Source organism: Penicillium soppii, assembly GCF_028829465.1.
Source record: "Penicillium soppii strain IBT 18220 chromosome Unknown utg000005l, whole genome shotgun sequence".
Classification (NCBI taxonomy): domain Eukaryota; kingdom Fungi; phylum Ascomycota; class Eurotiomycetes; order Eurotiales; family Aspergillaceae; genus Penicillium; species Penicillium soppii.
The window spans coordinates 1619948-1632202 of record NW_026643235.1 but is presented as its reverse complement, the minus strand read 5'-3'; the positions used below and the strand labels follow the sequence as shown (position 1 = coordinate 1632202).

The 12255-nt window shown below is 45.7% G+C and overlaps 5 protein-coding genes across 5 annotated transcripts; 2 read left to right on the top strand and 3 right to left on the bottom strand.

Moving 5' to 3' along the window:
• Window positions 1-305: 305 nt before the first annotated feature.
• N7529_006053 (acyl-CoA dehydrogenase family protein) lies at window positions 306-1765 on the bottom strand (the record flags this gene model as incomplete). The annotated part of the gene is made up of 4 exons (XM_057241580.1): window positions 306-784; window positions 846-1163; window positions 1223-1532; window positions 1592-1765. The coding sequence occupies 4 exons, from the start codon at window positions 1763-1765 to the stop codon at window positions 306-308; spliced, it is 1281 nt and encodes a 426-aa protein (XP_057096939.1).
• Window positions 1766-3351: 1586 nt separating this feature from the next.
• Window positions 3352-3848, bottom strand: N7529_006052 (uncharacterized protein; the record flags this gene model as incomplete). The annotated part of the gene is made up of 3 exons (XM_057241579.1): window positions 3352-3380; window positions 3443-3516; window positions 3571-3848. The coding sequence occupies 3 exons, from the start codon at window positions 3846-3848 to the stop codon at window positions 3352-3354; spliced, it is 381 nt and encodes a 126-aa protein (XP_057096938.1).
• A 1324-nt stretch (window positions 3849-5172) lies between these two features.
• N7529_006051 (uncharacterized protein) lies at window positions 5173-5674 on the top strand (the record flags this gene model as incomplete). Its single annotated transcript, XM_057241578.1, is given in 2 exon segments — window positions 5173-5486; window positions 5500-5674. 2 exon segments carry the CDS (start codon window positions 5173-5175, stop codon window positions 5672-5674), a joined length of 489 nt encoding a protein of 162 aa, XP_057096937.1.
• A 391-nt stretch (window positions 5675-6065) lies between these two features.
• N7529_006050 (transcriptional regulator family TF) lies at window positions 6066-9719 on the bottom strand (the record flags this gene model as incomplete). The annotated part of the gene is made up of 9 exons (XM_057241577.1): window positions 6066-6322; window positions 6379-6980; window positions 7039-7150; window positions 7320-7632; window positions 7687-8600; window positions 8655-8983; window positions 9045-9158; window positions 9207-9298; window positions 9348-9719. Coding segments are annotated over 9 exons (3105 nt in total), but the record flags the coding sequence as incomplete, so codon positions are not given.
• Window positions 9720-10176: 457 nt separating this feature from the next.
• N7529_006049 (flavin monoamine oxidase family protein) lies at window positions 10177-11803 on the top strand (the record flags this gene model as incomplete). The annotated part of the gene is made up of 4 exons (XM_057241576.1): window positions 10177-10354; window positions 10406-10653; window positions 10701-11510; window positions 11561-11803. The coding sequence occupies 4 exons, from the start codon at window positions 10177-10179 to the stop codon at window positions 11801-11803; spliced, it is 1479 nt and encodes a 492-aa protein (XP_057096935.1).
• Window positions 11804-12255: the final 452 nt, after the last annotated feature.

Here is a 12255-nt window from a genome sequence, read left to right as displayed (position 1 = left end):
ACAGTCAATCGCTATATTTTTATGAATTATATGGTTAAAGAGAACCCCAAAAGCACGATGGAAGAACAGAAAAAAGAAGAAAGAACAATGACTGGTATGGAGACTGGTATGAAGACATAGAGAAAGGCCCAGAGAGTATAACTGAAATTAATTTGCCGCCAGAATTTCTGGAAGGGCCATGTTCATCATCATTGATAGAGTATGGTAAATATATGAAATTGTTGTCTTTTACTCTCTTTCACGAGGATAGTTTAGGGTGTTAACCAAGCTTGAAATTCATTCAAAATCAAAGAATGCCTAAGTATCTAGAGCTTACTCAACTTCTTCATACTCTTAATCTCCTGGTTAACCGCCAACTCGGCCAGAATCTCCTCACTCCCACCACCGACAACCATAACCCTCACATCACGACTAACCTGCTCGATCCTCGCTCCTCGGCCATTCTTCGAGTACCCAAGACCACCCATAACTTGCTGTGCTTCTCGGTTAACCTTTTCCAAAGTTTGCCCCGCCAAAACCTTGAGATTGGCGAAGAGCCCCCCCATCGAAGCGTCGATACCCTGCTTCTTGGCGGTTTCGGAGATGTAGACTAATTGCTCCATCCACGCATAAGTTGAGTCTAGACTCCGTGCCATTGCACTGAATTTTGCGCGAATAATTTGATTTTCGATGAGCTTTTTGCCGAATGTCTCGCGCTTGATGGCGTGTTGGTATGCATCCTCGGCGCAGATGCGTGCCATACGGAGCGATGTGCATGCAAGCCAGAGACGCTCGTGGTTGAAGTCTGGGTAGAGGGTTAGAGCAACTGACTTGCTTCTGGAGGCTGATATACTGGCAAAACTTACTATTCATGATGACAGGGAAACCCTTGTTTTCCACCCCAAGCAGATTGGCGACGGGCACCTTGACCTGGTCGAACTCAATATAAGTTGATCCACTCGCGTGAACACCGGAGTTTTCAATCTTTTTGCAGGTTACTCCTGGGGTCTTGAGTGGGATTATTAGAGCAGAGATGCCCTGGGTTCCTTCGCCTCCTGTTCTCACGGCGGCAGTGCAATAATCCGCAAAGATGCCGTTGGTGATCCATTTCTTTGCTCCATTCACAATGTACATGTCTCCATTTCTCTCTGCTGTCGTGGTAATTCCGGCGACATCAGATCCAGCTGCCCCCTCGATTAGCGAATGAATTTCATTCACGAGGTCATGAGTTGCAAACTCTTACCATCTGGCTCAGTCACTCCCAAACAGAATCTGATTTTCCCTCTCAACATATCCGGGAGGAATCGCCTCTTTTGTTCTTCATTGCCGAAGTTGATCACTGGTGGTCCTCCGATCGAGTTACCGCACCCCAATGCCCAAACGATTCCTAGATACCCACAGCGAGCTAGTTCGTCGATTACGACAATGTCATGGAATCCATCCCATTCTCGCGGGTTAATATTTCCTGGAAGCCGTTGACCATTTAGGTAGTCTGCTGCAAGTGGGAATGAGCTGACAGCAGTGTAACCGAGCTCTGCGTGGCGCTTGTGAACCTATTATTCAGAAATGCTTTAGCGAAGATCACTCTCTTGGTCTTTGGCTATAAACGTACCTCTTGTGGTACAACGCCTGTCTTTTCCCATTCCTCACAGAACGGCGCAATGTATGTGTCGACATACTCTCGGACCTCCTTTTGAAGTCGACGATGCGAGTCTGTGTAGTATGGACTGAAACCGCGGTTCAGCCAGAGGGGATCGGCGAAGGGGGTGGTAGAGAATGAAGTCATTTTGCCAAGGAGAATAGAAATAAATGGAATTGATAGCAAACTAACCAAGGATCTATGCAGTTTAAGTCGATGTCGAATTTGTATACTCCGGACCGCGCCCCACAGCGCCGGACCGTAGTGTATAAAATCCGGATCCACAGTTGTCATGCAGATTATGTAGAATTACGAACACTTTCAAAGGTCGGGCAGTTCTATACACTTCCTGGGATATCTTGATGCGCATTTAAGTGAATGAGTACTATGTTCAAAAAACATTTGTGTCTCCTTGGCCCTTCAATTGTGTGTCCTTTGCGTTCGCCAGTTGGCACAAAACCGGGACGGTGATAATGCCTGAGGTTCGGATTGAATCATTGGCTACAAAATCAGGCATACTTTCGGGAGCAACCTCAGCAATAAAACAGTCCAACGTGCACCTTCGTGCACCTTCGCACTTGGGCGTAAAGGTCTGATTATGTTCTGAGGTTCGTATACGCGCTAATTTTGGAACTTTCCTTTTCTCCCTCACTTTGCTCTCTGTCACTCCTAGCTCATCAGATACCCACAATCCTCGTCCCTCTCGAATGTTTGTGCTACCTTTTCTTTATAAATATGATGAATGCTTACAGATATTTTGGAGGTCGTGTTATGGCAAGCCAGAGCCACTTCTATTCATAAATTATCGGGGTCAGAGAATTTGAATTGCATGCTGAATTGTATGGGCAGCAATTTGTAGAACATCAAGCTTGATTTACAATTAGATTATTTGCCGAAGAGTTTCTTGACACTGACGCAAAAAGGTGGATTACACCAAAGAAATGTTGTAAACCTTGATATGGTGCATTGTCGCTCTCGCTCTCGCTTTGTTTCCTCAAAAGTCTGGTAATTCGGTACGAACTGAATCATCAAGTCGGAAGAACCACGAAACAAACACAGATGAAGGGCATTAACCGGAATCTACCAATATTTTGGACATTATTGCTTCCAAATATATCCCGGTGGCCAATCAAGTTATTGACTAAATCCAAAGCAGCTGTTTAGAGCATGAAGAGCGTAGAAAACATAGTTCCTTGAATTAAGATCAAGTAGAATCGTGGACCATTAGACTCACACCTAGACCTCGTAGGTTTAAAATCACGTTTGCCACAAGTTGTCAGGGTAATGCTGAAAGCCCCGCGACCTCCCGCGAAATAGGGTCCGCTCGGAAAGGCTTGGCGGTTTGATATGTTAATGTTTTGACGTTGTAAATGCTCTGTCGTTGCGCTACTATGATATGGGATCATTTGAATTTTAAAATATGAATTTTACACGCTTGTCTGACGCGGTTGCTGCAGTGTAGCCTGACTGCGTATTCTATACGCCGCGATGGTCATTTCTCCACACAGTCGTTGGTCATTTTTGTTCTCCTGATAATTTCAGGCTTTTTGTGGTATTTTCTGATTGCAAGATAATATTGAAGTGCAAATCAAACACAATTGTAATTGACAACAAAAGGAATGTAAAATGAAGGTTATTTTTTTTTCCAAAAATCCACTCAATGTTTTTGAATCGCACGCGGTTTTTTCCATACCTACTACTCATCCAACACATAAGAGTCCACTGATTACAAACTAAACAGGACACCGGTTGGTTGCACCAGCTGGTATGTTGGTTAGTATAATCCCTTATACGTATCATATTGCAATTGGGAGGAAGACATACGGCAGCGTCGAGGCTTATCTTGATCCTTGACCCACCCCTTTGGAGCGGCGTACCAAACACCAGAATCTCCGTTCCTACCAAGCTTATTAGTATGCAGGTAGAGATTTGGAAGGAATCAATAGACTTACTGGTACATGCAGAAAGATTTGAAGGTGGCACCCAAAAGAGATGTTCCGTTCGACGGGCTCGATGCACAAGGGTACTTGTAGTAAGGATAAGTTCGCTTGACCTCACAGGGATTCTTGTCATCCCATCCACGGTGGTCTCCCCAGTCTTGCCAGTCTTTTTCGTTTCCTCTGCCTCGCTCTTCAAGAGCATCGAAGTCCGGTTCCGCAACCGGGGTTGCTAGAGCTAGCTCCGTGGCAAGAGGAAGAAGGACAGCCAAGATATAAACTGGTGACTTCATAATGAAAGGAGGTACTGTTTATGGGAAAGGGTAGAAAAGGCAAGCAAAGTCTGAAAAGTGACTAGGACTGTGGTTTGGATCTTCGAATTGGAATGATGAATGTGTTGTTCCGATGATAAAGAATCGAAATTTGACAGAAATCTTTGTCCGCTTTATAGACCATTCAGTGGCAATGATTGCGGATTGCCAAGTATCTCATCAATCATGAGGTGTTGGAAACTAGAGACTAAAATAGAAAATACGAGGATATGCTAAGTATAATGACTTCCAATTCCGGCGAGGAAATGATCTAGACCGACTCACCTTGTCACTCTCCGACATTGGAAAAGGATTGAACAAAGGTCTGGAATATCAGAAGTGAGATATAGTTGTTTCTATGTTTAAAGAGCAAGAAATTCTAGCTCAAAGATGGCTATCAGGAAACTACTGTGTTCTTTACTAGATACCTACTTCAGATCAGCACGAAATTTGTATGAGAGCTTCTCAAAACTCGGTGGTGCTCAAGAACCGAAGATTTTGACAGTGGCTTGGCGGATATACCTTTCTAAGTCGATCACAGATCTCTCAATCGAATCGACTGGAGTAGTGATGTGATCGATCGTTGGAGAGGAAATATTTAGTTTACGTGCCAAGTAAAAATAGGGTCAAAACATGAATGTTTGTTTCGGGTTGGCCCACTTCGATCTCTTGTCGTATTCTCATGTACGAACCTTTTTATGAGCTTGATTAGGTTTGATGTTTAAGATTCCCTCCAATGACAAAGGATCCGCGGATAGCTCCGTCACAAGATTGCTGACCTACGCCAAGTGATGCCAAGCCTTTCCGGGGAAATCCAGGCGCTGTCTGTATTTGTTTCGTGGCGAGTACATAGCAGGCCCAGGCAATTGGTACGTTCCGATGGCAGGAATCCCATCTCTCAAGTCGGGCGAGGCCGCTTTGATTCATATCAAGCTCTGTCCGTGCTTTGGGGAGCTTTTTGACACCTCGGAAAGCCAGGCTGTCAAAGCCATTCTTTTCCGGAGATTATACTGCTTAAAAGTTGATTGGAGCGTTTATCAGGATATAGAGGTTTACTCTTTTGGGCAAAACTATCAGCACAGGACTTCAAAAACTTCTTCGATTCTATTCATCCCTTAGAACCTTCATGATAGCTCATCTTTCCTTCACTTGACGAAACATCGCATCGCCCTTTGTAACTCCGCTCACGCAGACTGAGCAGACACAATAGCTCAGAAAGTGAGACCCGTCTCTCTTGGTTTTCCCTCACCTCCACAGCCTCGAACTTGTCACTTCTTTCACTTAACTTTGACTTTGACTCGACACGATGGCGAAGCGAACAAGCTCTGTACAACTGAGCCCGGCCAAAAAGGCAAAAAAGACGGTCGACTCGCCTGAACAGTCGAAGATCGCCGTCTTAGGTGCACTCCACGTCCGACCAAGCAAAGTTGTGGCTCATCCAGCACCAACAAACTTTGGAAGTTCCTGGACCCTGACCCAACAACCCCAACTTCCGCGCTGGACGCACCCCTCTGCAGAGATCCTGCTCTTGATACCTTCAAGAAATAGGTACCTCCGCGCCAAGCGGCGTGAAATTGTCAGACCTCGAGGCATACATCGCCGCGAAGAACTTGAACACACGTGAGTTACGCAGTCGCTACCCACACGTTTTCGATTCGAACGGAAACATTCGTTCGTCTAGCTTGAGGGCTAACGAAGATCCAGCCTCGCTAGCCACTCACAAGGAATCCCATTCTTGGTCATTTCCCGGGGCTCCGTCGTTCTCTCTGGTCGAACCCACCCTCAGTGCGCTATCACCTCACAACTAGAGTCCTTTCATAGGCTAACACTGGTGACAATAGTAGTCAAAGTCAAATTTGAATTAAAATGATAGCACGGCTCCACTTTGCAACTTGTAGATATATTTTACGCCATCCATGCTATTTACGCCGGAGACAAGTGAATCCAAATCAAATTGACCAAAAGATATACTATTTAGCGCAGTCCTAAGCAATGTCATGTTCTAATGACTTGGCAACAAGTCACTTCAACGGCGCTGGCAATTGAACGACGTGAGCTTTAGTTTAGCTGACGAGACCCTCGCAATTGCCCCCCTTATTTCGGCAATGCAAACTGCCGTTTCCTAGCTAATAAAATTGCTCTTCTGATGAGAACGTCGGTTCTGAGTAGTCACATGAGTTATATTGTGTCAGAATTGACTCAAGTGGCTGGGACATACCGTTCTTTCAGCATCATCATCAACCCTTGAACCAAAAACCCCTTGATAATCTGCGGGGCCAATCCCTTGTATAATCTTAAGAGACCTTCATTTTTGACAATATAGATAAGCACCTCAGTAAAACCCGAAAAAGGGTTGCCCTTCCGACAATCTGGCGGTTTGGATTGTAACATTGTTTTAGCAACGATCAGTGGATGTGTTGTGATGGTCGCTAGGGCTTTTGACAAAGCGCCCAAAACTAGAATAAGAGATTTGTTAGTATGTTGGAGGAATAATATACAAAAATAGACTCACAGAAAGCATCAGCAGATCCAAGTCCCTTCTTTTGCTTCAGCGCAAGCAGGCTCCCTTTCAACCATTGGTAAACACCATATGTAATCATAGGGTTAGTAACTAGAATCAAATTGACTTTGAAGCCTGTCCATAGTCCCGTCCAGCCATCCTCACTATAAATGATCTCAATCAGCGTCTCCCACATTGATCGTTTTTGATCATTTCCTTTCCGGGTTTGTTCCCTTGTCGATATCACTGCGATTGGGTTGGTGCACAGCTGGGCTAATGCGCCCCCGACCGCCCCTAAACCAAGCTCTTTTGCGATGCTGTTTGTGTCTGTGATCCCATATCTTTTCAAGGCTGATTGCTGTAAGCTTCGAGCTGTGGTCGACCAGTAGAAATAGGCAAAATTCATCGAGGCTGTACTGAGAACCGAGCTTCCTAACCCACTGTATAGACCGAGAATGCCTTCTTCGCGAAGGATACGACGAATCATACTGATGACATTATCAACATGAGGGCGATCCTGCGATGGACTTTTAGACATGTCGGTTTGCTTTTCTCGATCGGTTTCATCTTGTTGGTTCTGTTGTTGAACTTGCACCTGCAATCGAGTTTTAACACTAAAGGAAAACTTATGGTTATTCATAGAAATAAGAAATTAATCTTTCATAAGCGTACATGTCAAGAGGGTATACCATCATATTGGCCAGGATGGCCGATGTGGTGCCCGAAACGACACCCCCCAAGGTGACGCTTGATGTTGAGAAGCCATCAAGGTAGTTATCTGTGTCTAAATTCTATTGCCTTGCCATAGTAGCTAGCCAGCTTTATCCATCTCTCTCGGTCGGTATGGGCCAAGGGAACTGCCGGACCGCGTTCGGTCCGAACCCGTGAAAGTCGCAAGTTTTCGTCCGAGGTCTCCTCTTCAATTTAGATCATAGTATTTAGTCCCGGGCTACAGTTCAAGAATTCTTCTACTTCCTCAAGTCGCATTGAGGGCGTGAGATCCCCGAGAATATTGCCGTTTGGGCTGTCATATCCAGGTTGTGCAAGCATTCCAGCGCCAAGAACCCACGATGTAGGAGATGGCATGTTGGCTGTGGGTTTTGGCGAAACTTGTTTCTTGCTGGGATCGGCGCCCATTATGGCATAATCTATCATTGACCACATGATCTCTTCCGAGCCAAAGTCTAACTCATCCATCAAATGGCTTGGGTCGAGGAGGACAGCGAAGGCATGGGATATCGAATGGAAGTCGCGCAGCGAGGTTGCCTAAGTAGAAAAATCAGTAACCAATATTTGCATTGATCATCGAGGTAAACTTACTATATTTCCTGCGTGGACCCAAAGCTTTGCTAATCTCTCCAAAGAGTCTATACTTTGTTGCAGGTAATGCAGATTGTCTGAGTGGCGACCCCTATCTTGATTGAAATGAGTAGCCAGAGAGTGAATACCCCCAGCGACGGCAATACAATATGCATAGAAGGAGGATTCGACGAGACATCCATGGTCAGTGGCTTGCTGTAAGAGATCCATGAGCTGTTTGGCATGATCGCACCCATCTTGAAGGGCTCGGGAGAAAAAGCTAGCGGGAGCTTTGGCTCCAAACGGCTTGAGCCATCGCCGCACAAGGAATGGATGATTCAGAAGGCAGTGGCATAGGTGGAAAAGTGTGTGAGCAAAGATAAGATGGCCGATCTCCTGTCGATCGACTGTCGCATCTGCCTGAACGCTCCCGTGGAGGACATCCGAGAGTTGCCAATTTGAACTTTTGGAATATGATTCCAAGAGCAACAAGGAGGAATTGATTGCAGAGAATTCGGACTTCGGATCCCATGGTGGAATCTCATCCATCCTCCTGTTTTGATGGACGTACCGTGTGCAACGACCAAATATTGATGCCATCAAAACCACAAGCGCAAACGAACTGGGACTTTCAGTGACCTTCGAGTTCCAGCTCAACAGTTGGCCGATAGTACTGGTCTTTCTCCACTCTCCGTGTCTAAAAGTACCCTCGTCGCATGGAAGTTGAAGCTCGCAATCTTCGTCTAGAATGACAAGGGGTCGAGATCGACCGCAAGAAATCAATTTATCAAGGAGATATATTGACCAGAATGCCCGACGGTGCTCCTCTTGCTCTGAATAGGAAAGCCACTGACCAGGCTCGGACATCAGATGTAAGTCTTGGGATATCCGGGCTGCCAGGCCGATTTTGAGCCAACCCGACCGGGCACGACCAGCTGGAAATTTGGTAATGTTAGAAAGGCATGAAGAAAGTGGATTATTAGTTTTACCTGTATAATCGACCACTGCAAGCAAGTTCACTGTCTGAACCACATGGACATTCAAGTTGTCTTCCATGGTTAAGTGGTCCGCCAGAACTGAGAGCCAAGATTCTCGGGCGTACTTTTGCGACGCTTCACGCGTCCGACCCGCATAAAATTCATGGTTTGAAAATCGAACGGCAGATGAAAGGATTGCTAGTATCAAACATCGGGGTAAAGCGTTGCTTTCTAACTTCTGACGGAAAGATATTTCCTGGAAATAAGAGTAAGGCTGATTGTGGACTCGCAAAAAATACGTGTCAATTACTGAGCGCAGAACTGGAAGTGGTGGAAGAGATCTATCCACATTCTTAGCATTAAGGACGTCATTCTCTTGTGAATAAAGAACAGAGGACGCACGTATCGTCTTGGAAGGTAGGTTGTGGCGATGACAATCGTTGGGAGAAACCGGCCACGCCCGGCGATATGTTGACATGGTCCTGTACCGCTGGAAGAAAATGCGGCGTTATGATTCTGACAATCCAAAATCAGCAATCGTGAATCGGCAATGAATTGAAAGACCTCGGGTATGAAAGGTCGTACTGTTGAGTTGTTCGTCCGCTGAGCTCTGCAAGCCGCGACTCGATCGTGCTAATTCTCTGTAAAAGTTCGACCTGCGGCTAAATCAACACAAGTCAAAAAAGGTTGATATGTGAAACCGACGTTATTCAGGTTATTCGGATTGGACGTCAGCGATATGGCCGGGTTGTTGGTGGTAGTGTTCTCGGCTAAAGTGGCCGAATAGGGCTCGTATATGCATTCTAGGCGATTGCGACGGCAGTGACAGCAAACAGGACGGTCTCCCGTGCATTTAGTCTTCTTTCGCCTGGGGAATTCATGATCAGCACTTGCTAAAATCCGAGGAAGATATCTTACCTGCAATTGGCACAAGCTTGTCGTATCCGCTTGATACCTGAATCTATCGACATTTCCATGGAGGGGTTGTGTCAGAGGAAATTGTTTTGGAGAACAATTGAGCTTCTTGGGTGCGGGGAAGTGGATTGTGGAGCATAACGGACTTTTCGTGTTCCCCGGACTGACGGATGTATACACGTTTATAGGAGCAATATTGGATCCTTGGCGCCGTATGTTATGGACTTGAGGGTTGATATAATTCCAAAGATTTTGATTCGTCGAAAAAGAACCAACCATCTCAAGATCTGCCGTAGAAGGTGTGAAAGTCGCGGATATAAGCGGGTCTTCGATTTTCTCGCTTTACTGTCCTAATCAGGTAATTTGTGCAATCCGAAACTTGGACCTGCAGCACTTCACTGTGCTCTTGCATTGACCAATGACAGGGATGGCTCTCTCTCTTTTTTAACCCTGTTGGGTATTTATGCTCTTTGAGCTTACCATCATGGCAAGAGAGTTGATTTAGTGAAGCTCGGAATCGGAATGCGCATTGCGAACATTGCTGGTTTCCTATAAATCTGGTAGCTTTTTCCTTTAAAGAAAATGTCCACATCCTCGAATTCAATCAGACTCACTCAAGATGACATCTCGTGACGGTTTTCAATGGACCTCTGAAAGTGGTCTTGTCCAGGGCGTTCCTTCAATTGGTGTAATCTCTCCATCATCCAACATCTCTTCGAAATTTGGCCCATGGGATGCTATCGTTGTTGGTGCTGGGTACTCAGGCTTGACAGCAACTCGAGATTTGTGTCTTGCAGGTACGTGGGGTTTGCCAAAATAAAGATTTCCCCGAGCTAACGCGTCAACAGGTCACAAAGTACTCCTCGTGGAAGCCCGTGACCGTATCGGTGGCCGATCATGGTCATCCAACATTGGTGATTATCCATTTGAAATGGGAGGCACATGGGTACACTGGGGGCAGCCTCATGTGTGGCGCGAGATATCAAGATATCAGATGCGAAATGAGTTGGAGGGTTCGTTTGATTTCTCCCGCGGAGTTAACCACTTCCAACTTCGCACCAATCAGGGCGACGAGATCATGAGTCACGATGAGGAGGTAAAATTGACCAAACATGTAATGGCGGGCTACATTAACATTTATAGGATGTTCTTCTTGCTGCTGCACTGGGAAAGTTTGTCAATGTTGATGGAGCGATGGGGCGGAAGATCATCCCTTACGCCCACGACGCATTCCACGTCCCAGAAGCGCGCCAGTATGACAAGCTCTCGGCCGCAGACCGTTTGAAAGATATATCTCTATCGCTCACACCAAACGAGCGTTCCGCTTTGGAGAGCTTCATTTTGCTCTGTAGCTGCGGTACCCTTGAAACAACGAGTCTGTTTGAGTTCCTGCACTGGTGGGCTTTGTGTGGCTACACATACCAAGGATGCATGGACGCATTGATATCCTACAAATTCAAAGGCGGACAATCATCCTTTGCTATCAAGTTTTTCAAGGAGGCTCTCGCAACCGGGAACTTGTCTTATGTTTTCAACAGCCCTGTTCAGTCGATCAACGACCAGGGAGATAAGGTCACCTTGAAAACCCGCGATAGTCGGCAATATACTGGCGCTCGCCTGATCTCCACCATCCCACTAAATGTCTTGAACACAATCTCATTTGACCCTCCATTGGATGCGCAACGCGCTTCTGCGGCCAACATTGGTCATGTCAACCAGTGTGTTAAGGTTCATGCCGAGATTTCTAATAAGGATATGCGATCTTGGACGGGGATTGCTTATCCTTTCAACAAACTTACCTATGCAATCGGTGATGGCACTACTCTCGCTGGTAACACCCATGTTGTTTGCTTTGGCGGGTTCCACAATCATATCCAACCAGAAGAGGATATCAATGAGACAAAGAAGGCCGTTGAAAGCATGGCGCCTGGAAAGATGGACATCAAGCGGTTGGTAAGTCTTCACTCCATGCTTTGTACTCAATAAATCTTAACAATATTCAGGTGTTCCATAACTGGTCAAAAGATGAATTTGCGAAGGGTGCTTGGTTCTTTTCTCCCCCTCAGCTGATGTCCACTTCCTTGGAAGCACTACGATCTCGCCACGGCAATGTAATTTTTGCCAATTCTGATTGGGCTGTTGGATGGCGTAGCTTCATTGATGGGGCTATTGAAGAAGGGACCCGCGCAGCAATGACTGTTACGGAAGATTTACGAAGAATTACTACTTCTAGATCACGTCTATAGATTATTGAAAATGCAGATATATCGTGCGGGCTAAATGACAATCTTTCTTGGCCAACGAAAGCGTATGATGTCAGACATATATCAATTGATAAGGATAGATTAGAAAACAAGACGCCAATAGTATTGTGATCTATGTCAAAGTAAAAATATTGCGTAGTCCAAGGTGTTCATGTCTCACTCACACCGAGTGAACTGTTACGTAGGAGCTCAACAAGCACCGGTTATCATTGACCGTTCAACTGTGATAGAGATAACAGCTATCAGCTTACACTCAACTTGTCTTGATAATACTATACGTAATATAGATGGATCAAAGAGTAACAGTTGACTAACGAATGACGAGCAAAAGATACGCGTGCAGTCTGGTCCGTGTCGGACCGAAGTGGCCAAAATCCGGGGAAAGGCTATTAATTCATAGATCTGCCAATGGTATCGTGTTTTCAGATTCTCCC